Source organism: Lampris incognitus, chromosome 15 (assembly GCF_029633865.1).
Source record: "Lampris incognitus isolate fLamInc1 chromosome 15, fLamInc1.hap2, whole genome shotgun sequence".
NCBI lineage: Eukaryota > Metazoa > Chordata > Actinopteri > Lampriformes > Lampridae > Lampris > Lampris incognitus.
In genome coordinates, this window is record NC_079225.1 from 17,818,692 (window position 1) to 17,843,214 (window position 24,523).

Consider the following 24,523-nt stretch of genomic DNA (forward strand, 5'->3'; position numbering starts at 1 on the left):
TTCAGCCGTATCTCAGGTCCATCTGTGACAGGGACAGCACATGAAAAACACCCGCAGTCGTCCCTGATCGTTTCTGCGTCTCTGGGCCGGCAGTGAAACACTTTTCTTCCGGCCGCCAAGTAACATATTCATGACGTCAGTTAGCGGATAGAAAAACTACAGCCTAGCGCGGTTTCTAAAATGCTAATCGACTCTACAGACAGTTTAAAAAACACGTCCTCACTCTCTAGGCTAAGCTCCATTTCTAATGGTGGAAGTGACGTCCCACAACCCTAGCACAGAGGTTTTTATAGACGACGATACGGAGGCTTCTAAATGCCGCAGCCCCACGACTCCTAGTAATACACCTGACTTACAGCCATGCGGTGTTGTTTACGCAGCTCTCTGACGCGGAGCTGGTCCATGGTGGAGGCCACCTCCTTGGCAGGCTGCTCCAATTCATCGGCGTAACGCTGCACCAGAGGCTGAGGGATACCACACCGGCCATGCTGAAAGGAGGGGGGGAGAAACAAGTTTTCTATATGGAAAGTAGTACACTGTTATGGAATCCAAGATTACCATATGGCAGGGATAGGCAACATGGTCCAGAAAGGTCCAGTCCCGGTGTGGGTGCAGGTCTTTGTTCCAACCAAGGAGTTACACACGTGAGTCTACAAATCAAGGTCCTTAGCAAAGACTACTGGTTGGCTAATAGACTCAGGTGTGTATCCCTGCCATATGGGGAAAATGAACACACCTGCATACAAACACATACACATCCTCTTAAGAAATGTACACACCTGCCCCTCACACAAACACACATACAGTATATACATATCACAGATCGTACAAAAACCCACAATAATGATCAGTTTGGCCGAGCTACTTGCAGGTATCGAAGAAGGAAATAGTAGAATAGACAAGCAATAAGATAACCTACAGGAAGACATCTGCACAGAAAGGAAATGTGGTCGGGTTGCTAAACATCAGCTACGATAAATGAGGTCACCTGTCAAGGATTATAAAATCTAAAAGCCCATCAGTAAATGTATTCAAAACCCTTTCCCACAGTTTAATATGACCCAGGTCTGTACGCTGAAGGGCGGGTGTTCAAAGAAAAGTGCATGACAACACGAAGTGGGCTGACGGAGACCAGCGTTGTGACTTTACGTGATTATTGTGGAGATTATGAGGCCTCGGAAGCGCTCAGATCTGGTTGTTTATAGGCAAATGAAGCAGACTAATAATGTCACATTATAGGCCAAAGCACAGAGGAGCTACTTGCTGGGTAATAAGCACACTTTCAAAGACAGCCAGCCCAGGGTGAAGAGAGAGAGAGAGACAGTCAAACGATCTGATTTAAAAAACAGAGTGATAGACCGAGAAACGGCAAGAAAGGGGGGAAAAAATGAACAAGGAATCACACGTCAACAATCCCAAATGTGATCCTGAGAAACAAAACGAGGAATGCAGGAGCTGCAACCCCCCTCTCTCTCTCTCTCTTTCCCCTCACATCTTGCTGTCTTCATCTCCATCCTTCTTTCTCACACTTTCCCTCTTTTGTTTCCCTCTGTCATCCTCCCGTTTCCAACACCTTGAGCTATGGCCAACCTCCAGCCGGGCCTGGTCAGGCCAGCCAAACTGGCCCAACAACCAAATATCAGGTCTGAGCTGCTATACAACCTGCCAATATAACACGGCTCCTCAGGGGGGCTTCTGGCAAGTCAACAAACACCTATGGGGGGTTGTTGCTCACTACAGTGTGCTTAGACTCTTCCATTAAGGCCCTACTCATAAAGATATTGCACACCTCAATGCAAATTATACCACCACTCATTTAACATGATTCTTAACGTCTCACAACTGCATCCTTGCTCTGTGCACATTTACACAACAGATGCTACCACTTTGGTAGCAGTTCACTTTTTTGTGTCTCTGCCAGTCCACTTCTCCTCTAATAGATATCCAGCAGGGCTGGCCTGTGGTCCTGAACGCTATTTCTCACCTCATCCCGCCACGCCTTTCAGTTTGTGTGCGTGTGTGGTTACACTGGCGGAGTCAGGGGCTCCACCATGTTAAAGGGGCCCGGCCTGGGGTACGACTGGTGGCAAAGTGTTTTACAATCCCGTCTGCCGTCAGTGTGATTCAGCCCATAAACTTAACAGTCTGAACCGCATCATAGTAATACCCAGGCCACAAGCTTTTCCCCCCTCATAGGCAGTTTCTTTATTATTGTAAACACACACAAGCGCGCGCACACACAAATGTAGATGTGCTCTCGTAAATAGGCACATGCACTTGCTCAAGCAGGCACGGACGCACACAGTTTTTGTACACTATTAGTCTATTTTTGTTAGCAGGAAGGCTTCCAGAACAGGCGGCTGATGTTGCTGGCCTAAACACAGAGCAATTTGGGTCCAATATACAGTCAAAATTATGACTGTGTCAAGTTAGGCATGTCACAATGCAAAACCAAAAGAAACTGACGCCAGACAAAATATAACTTTTGGGGCGGCTATGATGTGGTTTTAAAAAAAGTCTTTCATAGCTGATCCATAGTACCCTGTGTATTTGGGTCAGCGTGTGTATCTGCAAAGCATAAAATAGTTTAATATAAAGTTATAGGCTCCATCACCTTATTTAATTGCTTTAAAGATGTGATGTTAGGGTTTGCTCCAGCAGAGCAAGTAATAGCATGGCTATTTATTTATTTTTTTTTGGCATTTTCCGCCTTTACTGGATAGTGATGGTGGAGAGAGAGACAGGAAAGGCAGGGGAGAGAGAGAGGGGATGACATGCAGCAGAGGGCCCGGGCCGGATTCGAAACCAGGCAGTTGCAGTAAGGACTCAGCCTTATGTGGTACACGCAGTACCAGGTGAGCCACCGGGGCGCCCCCAGCATGGCTACTTTACATTAGAACATTTAGATTTCAGTTTTACTGTGATTGTTCTTCTCCCAATAGATTGATAGTATCTGTTTATTTGACTATTTGATTATTTGTGTGGTGACCAGAAACTATCATGAATGTACCTTAGATTAAGCGGAAGTCTTTCTTCTTTATGACTGGTTTGATGATAGTGACGGACTGACCTTATCAGAGTAGGGCTCCTCAGTGAGATCGATGCCCTCGGCCTCAAGCCTCTGCTCCAGGAGGGTGAGCAGGTCAGGACCCATCTTGGCGTGGGACACCTTCCTCGTGATGGCCACTTTACCTCCGAGGTCGGACAGCCAGGGTGGCGGCACGGCCGGAGGCGTGCTGGGCTCCTCACCCATGGAGGAGGCGGATGAAGTGACCAATGGGCTGGCCGGGGTGCTGGGGGTCTTGGTGGGCAGAGGTGGGGCGCTGGGGCTGGGGCTGCGGATAACAGGGCTGGCGGGGTGAGAGCGGGTGAGGGAGTGGGTGGGGGAGGGAGTAGGGGAAGGTGAGGAGGGCAAAGAGAGAGGCGGGTGACGAAGGCCGTTGGCCAGCCTCTCCTTCGACTTCTTGGCGGGAACCGGAGGAGGAACTGGAGGCTTTTTCGGGTGAGTCTGGATGATCCGCTCCACGCTCGGACTCGACTCGGGGGGGCTCGGCGTAGGGCTGGAAAGGGTTTCTGGAGGGTTGGGCGGTGAGGCGGAGGGACACGGGGGGCGAAGTGGCAGCTGGGAGGGAACGGGTGGTCGTTCGAACCTCCTCTTGGGGCTCACTGCCGGAGTTTCATGGTGAGCCTGAGTGGCTCTGACGGGGCTGCTGCCACTGCCCGACTTCAACCCTCCCTCGGTGGGTTTGAGCTGTAGGCTGGGCTCTTTCTTCTGATCGAAGGCCTGCTCCCAGTGGAGGTCTCCCAGCGAGTGGGAGCGTTTCCACGGTCCAGTGGGCTGCTGGGGTTCGTCCAGGTCCTCACAGCTGCGGCTAGTGGGGATTGGGGAGCGCCGCTGGGCTCTGCGCAGAAAACATTTCAGGGTGGGCTTGAGGAAGAAGGGGAACTTAGTGCGCTGGTTCTTGCCGTTGTGTTGCAGGGCCTCTGTGGACAGTGTCATGGGCAGCGTGGGGTAGTCCGGCGACTGCTGGCCCACCGAGGATCGACTGGAGCGGGAAGCCTTCCTGCTCTTACCTGCAACATGAAAATATGCGACCTCACATTAAAAACATGTGAAGAGAAACGGGAAAGGTATTTTTCAAAACCCAAATTCACTGACTTGAGCATGCAGCAAGCTTTCATCCCTTTCACAAAACACAGACAGGGTCTATAACAATCCGGGACTTGACTGCCAATTTTACTGTCGCCTGATTTTTGTTATCACCCTTTTAATTGTACCATACTCTGGACAGAGCTGGTTATGGGTAACCCTGCATTATTCATTTTAACTATCCATCCATTATCCAAACCGCTTATCCTGCTCTCAGGGTTGCGGGATGCTGGAGCCCACCGCAGTAGTCATTGGGCGGTAGGCGGGGAGACACCCTGGACATCCCATGATGGTAAAGTTGGTGTATGGCCGATTCACCTGACCTACACGTCTTTGGACTGTGGGAGGAAACCGTAGCACCCGGAAGAAACCCACGCAGACATGGGGAGAACATGCAAACTCCACAGAGGACTACCTGGGACGACCCCCAAGGTTGGACTACCCCTGGGGCTCGAACCCAAGACCACTGCACCACCATGCCACCTCATTTTAACTATTTATAATGTAAATATATTGGTTATCGCTCAGTTGATGTTTTAAACCCCCACCATAGCCATTCTTTCAGATCAATTCAATCATGAACTACAATGATGCACACAGTGTGTTCTCTACTGGGCCTATGGGTGGAGCAGTCAGCGGGAGAGAGAGGTTAAGGAGAAAAGGGTGGAGTGCTTTGGGGCTGAACCAGCTCTTGATTGTTAACACTGCAACAGGAATTCAGACTAAAAATACACGGACACCGGGTGTTTGAAAACACCAAAACAATGGGCTCATGCCAACTTACCATTCATCTCCAGGCTTAGAGAACAAAATGGATGGATGAGCGAGATGGACCGCCATACAGTGTGTCAAGTTAAAAGATTCTGGTGTCCCTTTGAATCAGAGGCTACTCATTACGCAGAAATAACAGAGCAATAAACAAGTAACCGGCGTAAGTGAACTACGGCTCCTAATTACTGAGTAACGAGTAAAAATCGGGGCTTTTTCATCTCTCTAGTTTACTTCCTTGTCATTACAATGTGGTGTTGAATATAATCAGCATCAAATATATTGTACATGACATATTGACAAATCACATTGTCCCAAACAATTATTTTGTGTCGCATGGATAAAAAGTAGTTAGCTGTTAAAAGAGTACAACTACATCTATTATACGATTATATTTCTTGATCTCCTTTCTGCGTAATTTTTGGCCTGAAATTCAGAGTTACTGAGCTTTGGAAGGATGTGATGACGAACAAATTCAGTCGATGAAACATGATGTGTAATTTTCACTGAACCTTTTTGAAGCGTTTCAAGTTTCGAGTATATTTGTATGGTTGCCCACAAATCTGTGTACAAAGTACAAGAACACTTTGGAGGTGTACAATTTATTTTTATCAGTCAATTTGATTCATAGAGTTATTTTTCAGATTTAAAATCAGAGGGAATCTACCAACAAGGGGATCGCCGGTTCAAATCCCCATATTACCTCCGGCTTGGTCGGGTGTCCCTACAGACACAATTGGGCGTGTCTGCGGGTGGGAAGCCGGATGTGGGTATGTGTGAAACAAAAGTGAACGTCACAATCACATCCTGAATAACCTCCACCCTGAGGCTTGGTGAAGCTGATGTAGGGTTTACTCTCCTACCGAGGTGAAATCTTTATTAAATAATTGATTTTACTGTCAGATACGCAGCTCCAAGAGAAGGGAAATGGAAAATATGGCGCAAATAAAACACATATAACCATATTCAGACTGTTTAATTGCGTTGTATCAGCCATATTGACGACTGGTCGCCTGTTAAGGACTGACTGGACTTCATATTTAACCCCCCATTTGACAACATTGCTGCTCACACCCACGCTGGAAATGGCGCCTGACAGTCAGATTAATGAACTAGTCGTGATATGAGATAACATCTATATACTGGGTGTAGGAAAAGTGATCAGACACACGTAGAAGACAGTTTATTAATGTGAAACAGGGTAGATTCAGGGCTCTACAGTGCAATTTCCCACGTGCGCCTGAAAAGGTAACCCTTCGCAAGAGGGAGTAAAACTATATATCGGCACGAGTCCTCAGTTGTTCTGTGTAATCCTGTCATGACAATTCAAAATTGTGCATGATGCATTTCCTCTCTTTTCTAGGCAGCACATTCATTTTAGGAGCATATGCTGAGTAAATACTGTTGACTAAGCATGGGCGGTTAATGACGCCACGGTGCCGTGGCTGCACTGTAGAACCCCGACGGCGAAAGAGGAACGCAGAACATAACTAGCACGTTATGTGGCTCGCTGGCAAGCGGCGTTTAGTGGGATGGCAGGAAAAAGAGACACGTAGAAAGAAAGCAGAAACATTAAATCAAGCAAGCGGCACCAGAATCCTTGTCGCAGCAGTGGTTTTTTATTCCACAACTCAAATCTCTACTGTGGCAGATTGCACGTTTTACTGTTAAAACTGTATGACATACACGTGTGCGCGCACACACACTTACACACACACACACACACACACACACTCGCACATGCGCTCATACACACAACACACACACAAAATGGGGAACACAAATGAAACCTACTGGATGGAGAGAGAAGCTATGACAGAGCAATGATTCATGAGTTATGAAACTATTAACAGAAACGTTTGCAGGGCAGAAAGAAAACACGTTCTTGTGTGGCGTTTAAAAGATAAAAATAAAAAATAAAAATCTCACAACCAAGTCCTTTATAGAGGTCCATAATCGGAAAAAGCATAAACTCTTTCACAATCTGTGCAGCGCGATTTAAAAATATTTTCATCTAAGATCGTCTCTTTAGGCACATATGACTCTTTGTGCAACACAGTTATTATGAAGGTAACACCAGCAAAGTGACATCTTTAGACGGCCTGAAGACAAAGAGACTCCAATGGCAGCTTCAATGGGTCACTTAGCTTGAACAATGGCTTCAGCCTTCTCGACTAATAACACTATAGCATTAAAACAGGCATTCACTGTCTTTCTACACCACAAGATCTCTCCATGCCAAAATACCAAACAAAACTCAAAACAAAAATACTCTCTCGCTGGACAACGGTCCTCCTTGTGTCCCCCTATCAGATCAGTTCCACCTCCAGAGGAGGAGGATCTAGGTCCATGACCGGCCAACGAACTTGTTCTCATCAGAACGGTTTTGTGCACTGGGGAGGGTCTCGCCCTTTGTGCACCCCACCCTTGCGGGGTGATTCAGGCCTAGTTGTTGGGGGTCAGAGTCCCTTCTCAGTTATGACCGCTTTTCGGCCATAGTGACAGAAAACGCCTAAAAGATGAAAAGAGTGGTGGAAAGAGTGGAGAAAAAGGATAGAAAGAGTGTTTGAGGTAAAGACAGAGTTTCTCTATGATGCCAGGACACTGGAGGTAAAAAGGTGGAGTTGAGTATGTGAGGCTATAGTGATATGGCAGAGACAGAGCAGTTTGGCTGGCAGGCACTGGTCCAGAGGAGTGAGATGGGCAGGATGTTAAAATGCTGAAGCATGGCAAGAGGTGGAGCAGGTGGAAGCCCGGAGAGGAAAGGGTAAAGGAGTCACAGTCGCTGTAGCACTGGGCTAGGCTAGGCTGAGCCCAGGCTATGCTACTCTCGGGGAAATTCCATTGGACCTTGGCTAGTGCTAGGCTCGACAAGGCTATCATTACCATTCTCCAGATTTTCATTGCTTTCATAGCAGCCAGAGTCACGTGGGGAATCTCCCACCAGGTTGCGCCCCTCAGACAGAAGTTTCTCTTGGGAGCCTGACAAGCCGCTGCGCTCAGGGTCACTGCTGCCTGTGGACACACAGACGAAGTATGGTCATATACTTCACCAGCTGTGATCTGGTATGCAGGCAGTGCATGTGTGTGTGTTTGTATGCGTGTGAGAAAGAGCTACCTCATATTTTTGTAAAGAAGTCATTAATAACTATCTGTTGCTCATTAACTAACACATTCTGCCAATTCCTTCACTTTAGCACTCCCCTGCAAAAAGGACTTCAGAACAAACGTCATCCAAATGTGTATTTATGACTTAATGTGAATGAGCATACTCACTGTCATATTCCTGCAGAAGCTCTACAGCTGTGAGCAGGACAGCTCTGTGCTGGGGGTCTCTGATGTTTAGCTCATCCAAATCCTCCTCTTCCAGCAGCTTGAATGTGTCCAGGTCCTCATAACCATTGAATAGAAAGGTGGGCATGTGCTCCTGCATGACAGACAGGACAACAATGGGATATTGCTGAGGAAGTAGTGTGGTGAGTGGGAGAACTCAGCACTGTGCTGTCTAAGGACATAAGGTGTAATTGCCAGGTTTCTTACACAAAAAAGGGAAATGTATGTCACAAAATGGATTTACAAGGGTTGTTCTATACTTTTCAACACTGCCTAACCCCAAGCCCTGTTAAAAATTAGCCCATGATCCGACTTGATCCAGGGAAACAAATCTCTGTGTTTGGATTTTAGTCCAAACACAGAGCAGACTGAGAATGAGAACATAGCTAATACTGCAAATAAACAGAAACAGAAGATGGAAAAACACTCTTACTCTCCTGTCCAACCATGTATTGTTAAACAGTTAGTGAAGCAAATGTAAACAGCTGTTTTGAAATTTAATTGGGAAGCAATAATGTTAATTAGGCTGATTTTAATGTTTTGTGGCTGCCTTCCATATCGACAGACTGAAATGGCAAGAATTGATAACTTTGTTGTGGCAACAAGTATAAAGGAGACTGACAGGAAAGGCTACTGAGTTATCTAAGCTCACTGGTCATCTTTACCAAGCAAGAGCTGAAATGGGGAGTGCAGCCATCCACGTTTTATTGGGCAAAATATCTTTTTATCTGATCTCTGGCTCATAAACCCAAGCTATTCTGGTCGTGACCAAAACAGCAACTAGGAAGGGGAGGCGTGGCAGCATAAATGACTGGAAAAGAAGAAGGCCAAGGTGGAGACAATACCATCAAAGTCACCCTTCGACCACAGCAAAAGAGGTTAACACCCCCCCACCACACACACACACACACACAGTTGGTCATTTAACCCACAGTGCTATCTCAGGATGGGAGGGAACACAAATAAAGAAATAAGATCAAAAACAAAAAAAGCATAAAAAAATCAAACTACACCCTCGGCGAGGCTGAGTCACAGCCAGCTGACCCAATCACTCAGACCAATCATAGCTCACTTCCACTTCACAGGAAATACAGAATCGGCACAACGGTTATTGGCGGGCTCTAAGTTTGTGTCACCCATGCATTTTGGAGAAGAAACACAAGATTGCACGTCATCCACAAGGCCACCAATTACAACTGTGGTCCAGTCCACCATTGAGGAGAACTGTATGTCTCTTCTCTATTTCTGTTGGGATAATGAAGGACTAAACAAAAAGGACCACCAACTAACAAACATGCAGACAGCCGGATCCTCTCTCACAAAGCATCCTTTGTCTTCTGGCCAACCTGACATCCAAACATGACAAACCTCAAAGACTCTTGGCTGATGATTTGATAGCAGAAAAAAAAAAGATACAGGGATGTAGAGTTCATCACGAGCATGACAGGGCAAGTATAAAAAGTGGACATAGCTGGAAATGACTGAGCGGCGTCTAGCGGCTTGACACAAATAGGAACGCCGAGATGTTTTCAGCATGTTTAGTCTAGCTCTCCCACTCCTGGAGTCTTGGTGGTAACTGAGACTGCACCAGTGCTTTGATGCACAAGGTGCGTCCGCTCAATGGAGCCTTCAAACCTTGTAATAAAGTCTCTGGGAAACCTGTGATGATACATTAATACTTACCTCTCAAGTACTGCTCTGCCCTTGAGTTAGGTGAGAGTGACTGGGTCTTTAATCTTGGGCTCTGACCACTAGATTGGGTGCAAAGATAAAACGACCAACCTAACTACCCTCATTACCTCTGGGGTAACTTTTCCTTTAGCTAGCTAAATGAGAGAAAATGTGAAAGAGCATGGTTATGTGTGGGTTTAAATTGAAAGATTTAGTGACTTTTTGCACCTGATGTTTGCACATAGGTGTTCATATTTACATGGGCAATACGAAACGTTCTACACTGTACAGCTAATGAATGAGTGCAGACCACACTTGTGTGTCACCAGCAGTGTTTATTTATGCTTGAATGTAAATGGCTCCACCAGCTTTTGTTATAACCTTTTTTTAATACTTTGTATGGTTTATTTGATCCTATTTTCATACCAGATGAATAGAGTTTGCCACACAGGGCAAAACAGCAAACTCCACAAAGTTCTTCCAATGACAAGATATTTCAAACTCAACCTATCTTTTCTGTAACCAAAAAAATTACCTGCCCATCACTGATTGGGCAGGACACTATAAGGGCTCACCCATCTTATGCTCCATACAAGACAACAAAAAAATGTTTTTCAAATATTTTTTCTTTACTTACCTTGAGATTGATGCGCTCCAGCAGTTCCTCCACAGAGGTGGGTTTAGGTGGTCTGCCCTTCCTCCTCCTCCTCACAGGTCTCTTGGGCTTCTCCTCCTCTTCACTCAGCACATCCACGTAGATAAACTTGAAGGTGCCCACCTTGTTGTTGAGCAGGCCCATCCATGTTCCCATGGGTGGCTTGCTGATGATGTCGATCACATCTCCGCGCTGGAAAATCAGCTTTATGTGAGTGGGCTGGTTACCTCGTGCATGCTTACTACTTAAATAAAGCCAAAACACTGGTAGTGATGGGAATGGAATCATATAGATTAGAGCAGTGGTTCTCAACCTTTTTGGGGTCCTGGACCCCCTGCGTATTTTTGATCTACCCTGAGGACCCCTCCACCTGATCTTGGGGGAGGGGGGTTGCAATTTGATAGAAACAGTAGAAACTGCATTTTAAATTGCATTATAGCATTTATTCACTCTTTGGGGCAAAAATACGAGCTTTCAGTTGTAACTTAGATATAGTTAACAAAACAGAATTCTTATGCAGTAACTTTCAGATATATGTAACAAAACAGAATATGTATTCAGTAACTTTCAGATATATGTAACAACAGAATTTTTATGCAGTAACTTTTAACAATGCAAACGGGAGCGAGATCTCTTATTAAAATACAATAAATTACACTTGTGAAACAGATGTAATTAGAGAAAAAAGTCCTGTTACCCTTTATAGTTTAGGTAGATAAAGGTCTCAGTCACATTTGAGTAAAGTAATCCTATTTCTATAAATGTCATAGGATCTTTTTTTAAAGATATTTTATTTTCACGGACCCCTTGCAATTACACCACGGACCACTAGGGGTCCGCGGGCCCCCGGTTGAGAAACACTGGATTAGAGAACTGCCTTGCCACCGATTTCAGTTTGTCACTTGTGACTGAACCCCAGACCCACATAAAAAACTGAAGCAGGGAATGGGCCTGAGTAGCACCTGGCCTTCCCCCAATAACTAACTATTTAGTGAAAGTGCTCTTGAGCAAGGCACTTCACTTATAAAATTCTCTAAAGCTTTTCAGTTTGCCAAAAGAAATCTTTGGTTGTAAATGGCAAGCAGGTTGTAATGTGTAATGAGAAGCAGGGTGTTGCTGAAAAGGCAAAACATTTTCCTGGAGAAAACAGGAGTTTATAAAACACAGGTCGATTACTCCTCACAACATATTTTCCAAGTATCATCAAATCTGTGTGTGTTACCCTACCCTGAACTGGCTAAACAGTGTGCTAAAGAGGTTTTGTTGGGTTTGCAATAGCAAAGACCAAGCTCATATGACTAAATGTGGTCTCTTTTTTTATTGACAATTGTGTGTTTCACCTTCAGCTTGAGGGAGTCCGTGTCGTACGGGCTGGGGGTAAAGTCAGTGTGGACTCGAGCGCGACCGCAGAATGGTCCTCTGTAGGGGGGTTCTTCATCATCACCATCCTCTGACTTCACACTTTCTCTGTTACTGGCCGATGAGTCTGTGGTGCTGACAGTCTGCCCACCTTGACACACACACACACACACACACACACACACACACACACACACACACACACACACACACACACACACCATCATTTTACATTGGTGGTGATATCCAAAATCTGCTCTCATATCGGCTTAAAATTCACTTGCACTGAATGCCAAAGTGTTTTGAGATGCTTCTGCCTCCACTTTTGCATTAACGACACATGGAGATGAAAAGTATTTCATTTTAAACCCAGACAAAGAACAGTCACAGACTACCTCCCATCTCATCATGGCTACTGGGGATGTGGCCAAGGATAGTGTGTGAAGTGAGCTGATGTTTCCGAGCAAACTTCATATCTGGTGAGTGTGATGAAATCATGTGAGTCTGAGAGAACCACAGAGACAAAACCTATCTAATCATTACCGTATGCCTTGCAGCCTTTGTGTGTGTGTGTGTGTGTGTGTGTGTGTGTGTGTGTGTGTGTGTGTGTGTGTGTGCGCATGTGCATGTGTAGCCTTCAGTGTTGTACAGCTCCAGCCCAGGCGGGCTGTTTTCACAGACTTCATCCTGAACTTGAAATGACTAAGCGTCGATAAGCAGCGAAGGAGAAACAGAAACTAAGAGCTGAAGTAACCACTGTACTGAGATAAGATGTCGATAGAGATTACTACATCAGGAAGACTGGATAGCATGGTGGGATTGCATGTAATTATGACAACAAACTGCACTCTGTGACCATCTCTCAGCAATGTTATCATATGGCTTTCATGTGACACCAGAGGCCTTCGCTAGAGAGGATCTGAAAATAGTCGGAAGCCAAACATTTGTGATGAGAGCACCATCTAGTGTTCCATTATGTACACTGTTCACGCTGGTGTAAGGAAAACTGTGCTCATGTACACTACTTCAACATTAACGCCACACTGCTGGAATTATATGAACCTAAAAAGTCATGTCTTCATCACCTGTGAACACTCTCCAACACACAAGAAATAAAATAACTTGTTTATAACCTCAACTACACGGTGACTGACCCCCAACACCTCGCTAATACTGTTGCCAGGCTCTCAACTAGGACCAAGACTGAGTTTTGCCAATTCAAAGGTACAATCAGTAAAATGTTTCCAAAAATGTAGGCAACCACTGATGGACTGCAAGTGTCACGAATAACACTAATAAGATCTCACAATTTTGTAGGCAACCTTATGCAGAGCTCTTGCAGACATGTCAAATGAAAGGATAATCATGTTCGAAGATACTGGAAAATATTCATAACTTCTCACATCTGGCTATATATTTAATGATAACGCTGCTTCCCTGTTCAACAGCAGCATGGCTAGCTTGGCGTTGGCTTTTATGCCTTTATGGTCAACAAAGTTTTTGCCCCCTTCCGAAAGAGATACCTATATTTATTCTATTTTTGGTGCAGCATTTATCATTTTAATTTTTGATGACAAGGCTCCATGGATTCTTTAGAGCTGCATCGCACAACTGTCTCCTCAATATTGAAAAGCCGAGAAGCTTGGAGAAATGAATGTGTGGGGCAGTTTTATTGGCTTTCTGAAGGGCGGAGAGCCTCGACTGGTTTGTTTACCCAAATAAAGATTCCAGGCTGGAACACAGGTTTTGAAAGCCAGACATTTTGCACCTGAAAAGCTCTTGTTTTGCAATTGGTACAGACCAACAATGCCTTCCAACTCCCCCATTATGTAATGGTCATTTTTTGCTATAATAAACTCAAAATTTTACTGATAGTACCACTGAAATCAATCTATCTGCCTTCTGCTACATGTTAACGAGGACCTCTTAAAAATGTTATTTGTGGGCAAAAGGAATCCAGTTACCTTTCATGAAATCTTGAATACAGATGGGAAAATGGTCAACAAAGTACTTGAAGTGAATAAAAAGGTAAAAAAAAAATCCCTTTGTTTGGGAATAAAATGCTTCACTTACTCATGGAGCTCTGTCCGCTGAGCGAGCTCCTGAGGCTCTCCACCGAGCCCCCAGCCTTGAGCTTGGGCTTCTCCAGGGAGTCGGTGTCTGGCTGGGGGGACTGGGGTGAGCCAGGTGCCCCATCTGGACTGGACTAGACATCAGCAAGAGAGGAGGAGATGCCAAAGCGGAGGGATAACGAAAGTAGAGACACAGCACAGACATGGAAAAGGTTAGGAGATGGGGAATTTAAGAGAAAAGTGATTAGAAGTGGGAGAAAGAACAAGAAGATGGAGGAGAGAAGGGGGAGAGGTAAAAGAAAAGGGGAAAAGGAGAGACAAGCGGTGACAACCATTCATCAAACATGTAAATAAGTCCATCATTATTAAAATAGTCAAATCAATTTTATTTGTATAGCCCAACATCACAAATTACAAATTTGCCTCAGTGGGCTTTCTCCCAAAATACATGGTTACTTTGATAGAAGAAAATCCCAGATAAGCACTAGGTGGCAATGTGGCGTTTGAAATGAAAAGTCTCTCCACATTATAACTTGGCAGATAATGTCTGGTTGCACTTTCCGAGCGATGATGTCATGACTCATGCTAGGGTATCTGGGCCAGCATGCAGAGGCTGCCACAATGGACAGTTGTTTAATTGTTAGGGGTGGGGTGGGGATGTTTAGATGACATGGTCTACAGGGCAGCACCACACCTTAAGAACTTACTGATCACTGGTACAGTCACCGATAGCCCACAAATCAGGGTAATGTGGACTGGGGACTCCACTAAAGCCACGGATCACATGTACACTTGCACTTGAACCAAAGAGTCCCATTTCCTAGGCACTAGCCTAGGGGAGACTTGCATCACTCCATGAGCTCAGCATGCAACACACACTCCACCCTTCACAGTGGGCCCAGGGAGAGGACAGTTCAGCGAAATATTAAACTTTTTGTGTATGTGTGTGTGTGTGTGTGGAATCCATGTTTATTCTGTAACCAAAACAAACACTCCATCTCCCCCTAAGTCTAAAAGGCAGCCTGTGGACAGGAAGCGTGCCTATATCAAGAATCGTACTGTAAATATTTGCAGGACACGAAGAGCTTTTATTCCTTCACAGCTGAGCATGGCTCGCTGTTGACTGAGGATTATGGGCATAATACAGCTCCGTTGACAAGTGTGTGTTTGCATCTAACCTGCTCAGACAGGGAGCTGCTGTACTTCTTTGACATCCGTTTCCTCATGGTCTCCTTGACGGACTTGACCTTCTTGCCCAGTGAGATGCGAGACGTGGTGGGGGACTTGACAACCTCTCTGTACAGAGCCTCCTGTTCTTTGCTCTGATGGAGGACAGTATGGTGGGGAGCGGGTAGGTAGGGGAGAGAACAGGACAGGAGGATGGCGTGGGGAATGAAGGTGAGGACAGGAGATAACGAGACAAAGGTGAGAAGAAAAAGGGTGGCGGAGGCATAGAATAGGCAGAAACACACAGAGGGAAACCGCTAATCTAATGTGACTATCCAGCCTCCCTTGTGACGCCAACAGCCCCTTCGAATTCGTCAAGCTGCCAGTACTTACATTGGCCTCAGAGTCTGCGTTGACCACATGGAGTGAACGGTTGGAGAGGTCGAATCCTCCAAAACTACACGTCCTCTACAGGGGGAGGGCAAAAGACAATCACAGGGGTCAGTCTCACTGGGAACTGCCCTAATTCAAATTACACCAACTCAACATCCACACCCAGTGAGTCAAATCACAATGAATCATGCTTGGCAAAACACAGCATTTCAATTAATGTATGAGTCTGTATATGAATATTATGTGGTGGTATGATCTCACATGGGATTGTGGACAGCAAACAGACATGATGCAAACTTATTATATGAGGACCTCTTTAAATTTCCGATTGAATGTGCTGTATTGGTCAAAAAAGCTTTTATTTTGGCCACTGTGGTAAATGTTATCTGACAAATGGTTCACGTTTTAAATTTGGACACACAGAAGAAAACTAAATGAAGCTACTTGATGTGGCCAGGCTGAAATGACTTTTACAAGTGAACATACATTTAATTTACCCACTCCCAACGATTGCCTTGGGGTTAATAATGAGAAATGTGCAATTACGCGTAGCATGGAAACATGCACATCATAAAGGTCTGTGAGTACTTAAAAAGTGTGCACAGCTTTAAGTCTCTAACGGACGAGAGCACATAGCAGTTTCCAAGAAGACCAGGGCCAAAAATGCGGCCACAACAGACATTATCAGAGGGAGCATATTACGTATATTAAGTTTGCAGGGCAATGGAGAGATTTTCTTTTTCCTCTCACTGTCTGACATCAAGAACATGATAAGGGTGGAATTTGAGATGGTGTGTGAATTGTGTGTGTGAATTGTAGAGTCTGTGTGAGTGTGTGTGGTGTGTGTGTGGGGGGGGCTGAAGATCTCATCATTCAAGCAGCTTAGTTTCCTTAAGTAGCAAAACTGGGTCACAAACAAGCATGTATTGACGTGCAGACGCTCTTAATGTGTCTTCCCATAAACATTTTAGACACCAAATGTAATTCATTCTGTTTCAGACAGCATTACGTCTAATCTACTGAACCGATTTTACAGAAGCTCTGGTCCAGGATCCTCCATGTGATAAGGTTTTTTTTTTTATATTTGATGTCCACAGCTGCGGTCCGCATCACAACTGTTTGGGAAAACGTAGTTTTGAGAAGAGTCTGAGGAGATGTCCAAAAAAAAAAAAAAAAAAACTCTGAAGCTGATGATGATGTTCGATGATGGAATGGCCATGACCCAGAAGCATATCTTCCAAAGAACATTATGAGGAAAGTTGAAAATAAAGAATAATAAAAAAAAAAATCACAACATCCGCAACTAGAGAGATACAAGCCAAAAAGAATAACACAAAAAGCAACAACGGAAAGGGTGGATTCAAAATATCTTTGAATGAGTACGACCTTGTGATTTCACCAGCGCAGGGCGGGATACAGGCTTCATCAAAGCTGCAGAATAGCTGTTACATCACAACCAATATGTCCGTGTGCTTATAGATACAGGGATGTCACCTGGGTGCTGGAGGGGTAGTTAACTTGCTAGCAGCACTGCCCGCCCCCTTTTTTTAGGTTTAGCACTACAACTTTTGTTGATTCTTGTCATTTACAATTACCCCCCCCCCCGTTTTTTACTCCGCAATTGCATCTGGCCAATTATGCCACTCTTCCGAGCCGTCCTGATCACTGCTCCACCCCCTCTGCTGATCCAGGGAGGGCTGCAGACTACCACATGCCTCCTCCGATACATGTGGAGACGCCAGCCACTTCTTTTCACCTGACAGTGAGGAGTTTCGCCAGGGGGATGTAGCGCGTGGGAGGATCACGCTATTCCCTCCAGTTCCCTCTCCCCCCTGAACAGGCGAACCGACCGACCAGAGGAGGCGCTAGTGCAGCGACCAGGACACATACCCACATCCGGCTTCCCACCCGCAGACACGGCCAATTGTGTCTGTAGGGTTGCCCGACCAAGCCAGAGGTTAACACAGCGATTCGAACCGGTGATGGAACAGACCGCCACACCACCCACCGCCCTAACAAGCAGTTTGCAGTGGAGAAAGTCAAAATGTAAAAAAGTACACAATGTCACAGGCTTACAAAGATAGCATAAAACTAAACTGTGTGCAAGAGACTTGCATTTTGTCCACTGTTCACTGAAAAGTGTTGTACCAGTAGATGACAGAGATTAAAACCCTGATGGTGTACTGTTCCACTTCTCTTAACTCTGCTGTTTTGGGCAGCCAGCTAGTTCAGTGCTCCCTTTAATTGAAACAAACAGTTTGGGCCCTTCACTTTCCAGTTGGAGCTCTCACTCACCGCTGTGACATCCCGGCACTGAATAGCGAGTCTTACTTTACTTCACGCCCTCAGTGTCCACTTCATCTAACCTGCATGGCTTTGGAGTGAAACTGGAGTAACCAGATGAAAGCCACGGAACAACATGGAGAGCATGCAAACCGCAGATACACGGGCTGGGCTTTAACCCGGAAGTATGGAAATGTCAGGTGACCGTTTTCATCACTAATCCACGGTGCCATACTGATCAAAACTGACAGGTAAGTCAGTCTCTTGGCTTTGATACCGTACTATTATGATTTAATGATGCTTTAGGCCAGAACCTGTGAGATGTGTTGAAGGCCACGTGCTGCCTTAGAGTCACAGATGAGCAGCAGGGACCGGCTTATACAACATTTCTTCTGCCTGCAGGGGCCAGAGGGGGTTGGGTCTGCATTTGCAGGCATTTACTTGTGCCGGGTGACATTTATAAAAGGCATTTGTAGCTTTCTTAACCCCTAGGTTGGGACACTTGGACAGTCATTTCCTGACATTTAGTATGTGCATTTCTTCCCCTTCTTTCCCTCCCTCAATATAGATATTTCTGAAATGGACAAGTGGCTGTAGTTTGACTCATCTAGTCCCCTTTGTATGGTTATAACTAGGGATCATAAATCCCTTCTCTTAGGCTACTGTCACACATGTGCAAATGCAGGCAACTGACCATCACCTGCCGAGGTGAAATTTGTATGTTGTTGTGCTGAATGTGGGACGTGCAGGGTGTGACGCACACGGAAATCAGTTTGCTGGTTTGTAGTCCGTTTGAGCAGTGGTTGGTTTTGCGACGGGAAAATATACACTGAAGTCCAGAGAACAATAAATAAATGTTTTCACTTAACTGTCTCACTTGTACATGGTATAGTTTCATGGACAAATACGGAGGAAAAACATTGGCGTACAAGTTATATTTGTATACCATGAATTATAAATTGATGTTATTAATAAATTTTCCATTTATTTATGTTCGACGCCTGTCTCCCGACTCACTGCCAGCCAGGCAGCACCTCTCTTGTGGTGCAGTTTGTAGTTTTCATGGGCGATGTCATACAATACCAGCTGGTCAGACACAGCAACGATAGAGTCTCCTCCATCCTGCCTCACGAAGAAAACTACAGCCAAGTGGGGTCACCCACACGCACCTCTTTGCTATTGGTTGAGGCTGCGAATTCGCCGGTCCAAGTACATCAAAGTTGAATTTCACGTGAAGCGAAGACGCAAATGTCTTTTGCTACCGGAAGCAAAAGTTTTATTTGTCCCTTCGCTCGCATAGAATGGTAATGAACAGGAGGCGAATATTCATAAATGTTAATTTCGCACGTGTGACCGTAGCCTTAAAGGTTGTATGTGAGCTATTCAGCAACTTTGACATACACCGTAACACCAAGCCCTTCTGCTCACAGGAGGCGGTCAATTTTAGCCTCACGGGCTAAACTCACAGACTTCTGCTGGATGCGTAAGAGCACACGCTTGGTGCAGCGGTCTACGCTGGCCGCCCACTTCCTGTCGGCCTCACGGTCTTCCTCCAACAGACAGCGGCGCTCAGCGCGGCTGAGGGTGACGGGGCGCACCAGCTGGGCCCAGTTGAGGTGGCCGTACAAGCTCCGTTCTACCACGTAGGTGATGTTCAGCTCACTGACTGCGGTTCTGCCACGCAGCCTGCGAGAGGGGAATGGCCAGCCCCCTCCCCCGCCTCCAAAGCCCTTCGATTTTGCTACATCACAACGAGCAGGGGAGGCAGGTGTGGTGGACAGGGGTGAGGCAGGCATCTTGGTGTTGCGCGACCGCTGGTACAGTAGGTGCTTGGTGGAGTAAGCGTAGTTGGGGTCGGGTTTCCGGTGTGTCCAGCTGCTGTGGTGCCTGTTGGCTGGTTGGTGTTTGGGGCTGGCCTGCGGATCGTCATCCAACAAGACCAGGAAGCGGGACTGGGAATGGGGTTTAGGGCGGGGTTTGGTCAGGCCATAGAAGGCGTAGAGACTCTCTTTGTTACTTACCCCGTGGGAGACGGAGCCCAGCGCCTTCCGCATCTCGCCGTCGGTGGTGGAGCGCGACAGCTTCCCCTCGTCATCCAATCCACAGCTGTCCAACTCTGAGATGGAGGAGCCGCTGCCTCCAACACCTGCAATGGAACCTCCCAGGCCTCCGGAGACGACTGGGGTTCTCCTGGGGGGCCGAATGAGACCGTGGGTACTGGAAGACTTATTGAAAGTCTTGACCAACTTGTGTCCTGACCAGGTGTCCAAGCTGCTGGAGGAGGGGGAGGTGGTCAGACTGTCTGTGTCTCCATCCAGAGACAACTGATCCTGGATAAGAGACGGCAAGGAGGACAAGGAAGTATCCTGGGGCAAAGGGGGCTTCTTCAAGACTCCTGTGTACAGAGCTGTATTGTCTTCACAGGTGGGGGATGCCTCCAGACTCAGAGAATCTATCGGGAGGGCAAAAGATGCATTAGATAGAATTGGTTACTCTTAACACTATGAACAAACATGCTAAACAAACTGCTGACTGATTACTATAAATAGCCACAGTTTGAAATTAAACTGCACCATTTCAGAGGAAATTAGTATTGCGATTAGTTCCTAAACATAGTCTAAGGATGGGGTCCTGACCTTCAGAGCCATGTTTTCTGCCCTCTTCCACCTTAATGAGTTTCTTCCTGACACGGCGGGTGGAGTTGACCAGCTTGTGGAGTCTCTTAAACTTCACCGAGTCCTCTGACTGTTCATCGTCTGACTGCTCACGTGACTGGTGGCAGAGAGAGGGTAAGGTCACAGTGTGGGGGGGGGGGCATATCAAAAGGGAAAAACTGACATTTAGCAATATTCTTGCAATAAAGCCAAACCCCAAAAGACATCTGTAAAATACAAACAAGCCTGAGTATTACAGGTTCCTGTACAATGTGATTTTGGAAATTCAAACTGGACCATAATCTCTGGCATCTGATCAGTGGTAATTTGATGTGTTTAGCAGCAGTGTTTCACCACATATGGCTTCACCCGGACAGGCCACCCAGGTATATTAAAAGGACATTCAAGTATATTTAGAGTGCCATTTTAACAATTTTTCTTTATCCATCAGAGATAACAACTACATCTGCAATCTGTTAACTAGTAGATAATCTCTTCTGGTTCTATCCCTCTCATCCGTTTGCTCTGCCTCCGCACACTCAGCAAATGCGAAAAGGGGGTGCAAAGCACAATTGCATGCGCTTTGCAGAGAGAGAGAAAGGGGGGGGGGAAGGGGGCAGCACAGGTTTTTGCAAGCCTGCGCTGCTCATTGTGCAACTGTTCTCTGATTGGTAGCCGCTCTGAGTTTTACTGAAGCGAGCATGTCCTTGTATTACCATAGGGACTGGAACATTAGCACTGTACTATTATGCAGCGCAGTTGGGGTGGCTAAAACCTGCTAATCTACTTAAGAGTAGAAAGCCTTCTCTTTGAGCTATTCCAATCAGAGAGATGTGCCAACTAGATTTACACATAACACATTTTTCATAAAGTAAAGCACTATTTGATATCGCTAATAGCTTTTTTTGTGCCAGTGCATAACCCCCAACCACACTTCCCTCACTCCCCCAGTGCAGACTACTACAGTAGGTAATTTCAGACCTGCGGGGAAAATAAATAAATAAATACATAGATCTACATTATCAAAGTAATAAAACACATTTGGTTTGTCCTAATGCACCTCAGGCGATTTTAGGCACTGAGGATTTGGAGATTGATGGCGGTTATGCTGAGGAGGATGGATTGTATGTTTAGGGTGAAGAGTCGTCGTTAGTGAGGTGAGAACATGAGGACTGGAGATGAAGGCACACAGCATTGCGGGACAGTACATCTTCGTTGGAAACCCAAGGATAATACATTGGACAAAACAATCAAGTATGCAGGACAATAAATCTTTGCTGCAGTGGATGCTCACGTTCCAGTGAAATCACAAGGCATTATATTGGCAGCCTTCACAGGCCATTTACTCCAGAGGAAATGGATGTGTACTTCATAATGAGAAATGGCTGTATGTGTTTTAGTATTATGTTTCTCTTTCTCAATCACCTCAGTCTACGGCCTGAGAATTACAAGTCTCGGCACAGTACAGCAGAGTGGATAAGAATAGGAATGCTACATGCAGCTTCATCAACTCAAAACCATTCATACATACTCATCTTTCTCTCCAATCTGGAAGCACACCCCTGCTGCATACTATATAGTACACGCACAAACACAAACATACACACACACAGCAAAGCCCCACAAGAATAACCATTCTGTACATTTGTGTGTGTGTGTAGAATTTGTGCTGTCACCATATAATGATGATGATGAGCTGAGCTCTGGCAGGGACTTAAGTCATTACGATGGCACTAAAACAACTCAACTTGTTTCTATTTTCCACTGGTTTCCACAGCAACAACACTGGCTCTGGTCAAATACTGGCCAGCTCTTTGGCCAAGGTTGATCGCATCGTTTGCAACAAGGCATGCACACATCTAAGTATATAAAGCAAGGGTGCACAGAGACACGCACAAATGCTTACAGATAGGCACAAATGTACACAAATGCCAATTTTTTCTCCTAAACACAGCCCAAACTGCACTGAGCACGGCAGAAGAGGCCTGCAGAGCAAGCCTTTCAACCTCTGATTTAGTGATAATGCAGCTCTGCACAGCAGTTCTAAATGAACAAAAAGGAAGCAGCTTTCTCACTGTTGTCAAGGTTAGACCACAAACCTGGCTCGAAGGCTGCTGACTCACAGCAGGCCTGAGGTCAACAACTGTGGCTTGATGGGTACGAATAGGCCTGACCATCCACAAAGCCACCACTGCACCTATTGAATATCACAACCAGCCCATTCCATGCGCGTGAATCTGCACGTTGCAAAACCTCCCACGGTGCTGCTGAGGGGGTCTTGTGCCTGTTAACCACGGTGCCATCCCGTGTGTTCCCTCCATCTCCCTCTCCTCTCCTTAGCATTTGCTGTCAGTGTCCAACACTCCATTCCTCTATCAGCGAGCCTTGCAGACCATTGCTGGGGTGTGCCCTCCCATTTGGCCCGATGAGAGTCTCTTGGTTTATGAAACCACAGAGCTACGTTCCGAGAACCTCTAAACTTCACTGCCCTGTCCCCCTCCACCACCCACTCACCCCCTCCTCACTCAAGAATCCATCAGCTGAACCACAAAAGTTTGGCAATGGCATCTTTCACTTTCCATTTACCCTTGAGGACACTAGAGCGTCATGGCAATGGAGAATGCACTGTAATAACAGGTCTGCATCTGCGAGGATTGATAAAAGAGACAGGGGAGAGACTAGATGATCCAGCCCACTGAATGCTGGAGCGGGGTCCACTCCTGGGATCTCAGCTCTGTTTCAGCAGCAGTCATCGGGAGGCGGAAAGGAGCACAGTGTCTCCTACAAAGTCACTGTATTTCAATCTCAATTCACGACCAGCGTGTGAAGTGACTGTGTGGGGGAGAACAACCCCCCTCTTCCAACTGTTTATTCTGACCTCACGAGACAGAATAAAGAGGTGACACTGAAATATATGTCTTTATACAGCCCTGAGGAACATCGTCCATACAAATGACTAGAGAGTAAGAGAGAAAGGCAGAGAGAGAGCGTGGGATAAAGGATGCAAAGAAAAAATATGAGTCCATGAATCAACGGGGGCTGAAAGGTTGCCATCAGCGCTCATGTCACTGCAACAATGCCGCAGCCATAATTAAAATTTTAGCCACAAAACTTGCTCCGGTGGTCACTGCCAAATACCAGGGAGATGGCGTAAAACTGCAAATAAATGGACAGTTTCAATGTGCACACAGGATGCCGCCTATCCCTCCACCATCTCCTTGGAATCTAATTCAGAACAATGAAACAGTCTGGTGTGACTTGGTACTCACCGCCTCGGGCATTTCGGAAAACCAACTATGCAGTTCTTGGCGTTAACCTTCCACAGGTAACCCAGTGTGGCTTCGGCATATCCACAGTACAGTACAAACACACTAAATGCTCACAAAATTCCAAAATAGTAATCGGTGCCCCCTTGTGCACACGCTGCCCGACACAGACGCGCTCAGTGAACGCAGCCCTTAGGAATGAGGGGCTGTTTGGACGCGCCGTGCCTCGTAGTGAGCAGAGAAAAGGCGTGTTGTGCCTGGAGAACAATCCCAGCGTTTGAGCCCCTCTGACCCTGCCTTGGCCCCCACATCTCTAATGGCCGGCCCTGGAATGTGGGGCTCTGATCGCCAGGGAAGACAGATTGTAGAGAGACAGAGACCGCTAGAGACAGGAGGCCAACAGGATACAAAGCATTCAAAGACAGTGCAACCCAGGGCTGGATGCCTGATGTAGTATACTACAACCGTATAAAAGCTCATGCATGCACACTTGGATGTATGCTTCAGGAACCTAGTGTCTCCTAAAATGCACATTCACAGGCAGATATATGTACATACATACGCAGACACACACATGCATTCACACATTAACCGTTTGAAGTTGGGGATGACCTAATTCCATTCAATGGGGGAGTGAGTTGGGAGGGCATTACATTACACACGCCCCCAGGGCCCTGACAGAGCACCATATTTCCTGAATTTCCTGGCCCATTTCAGGACTGGGGTATTTACAGAGTACCCCCCCCCCCAAA

At 46.1% G+C, this 24,523-nt stretch overlaps 1 protein-coding gene across 6 annotated transcripts in view; it reads right to left on the reverse strand.

The window, feature by feature from the left end:
* Positions 1–24,523, reverse strand: part of sash1a (SAM and SH3 domain containing 1a) — a 223,602-nt gene that overhangs the window by 4,387 nt on the left and 194,692 nt on the right. For all 6 annotated transcript variants that reach the window (XM_056294011.1, XM_056294009.1, XM_056294010.1 and 3 more), the window contains 11 exons: positions 20,488–20,623; positions 19,873–20,303; positions 15,569–15,643; positions 15,187–15,330; positions 14,010–14,142; positions 11,918–12,087; positions 10,560–10,769; positions 8,195–8,345; positions 7,805–7,933; positions 3,071–4,074; positions 357–488 (listed from right to left, as the gene is read on the reverse strand). In XM_056294011.1, coding sequence (XP_056149986.1) covers positions 357–488; positions 3,071–4,074; positions 7,805–7,933; positions 8,195–8,345; positions 10,560–10,769; positions 11,918–12,087; positions 14,010–14,142; positions 15,187–15,330; positions 15,569–15,643; positions 19,873–20,303; positions 20,488–20,623 — 2,715 coding nt within the window. The remainder of the gene's footprint in view (positions 1–356; positions 489–3,070; positions 4,075–7,804; positions 7,934–8,194; positions 8,346–10,559; positions 10,770–11,917; positions 12,088–14,009; positions 14,143–15,186; positions 15,331–15,568; positions 15,644–19,872; positions 20,304–20,487; positions 20,624–24,523) is intronic.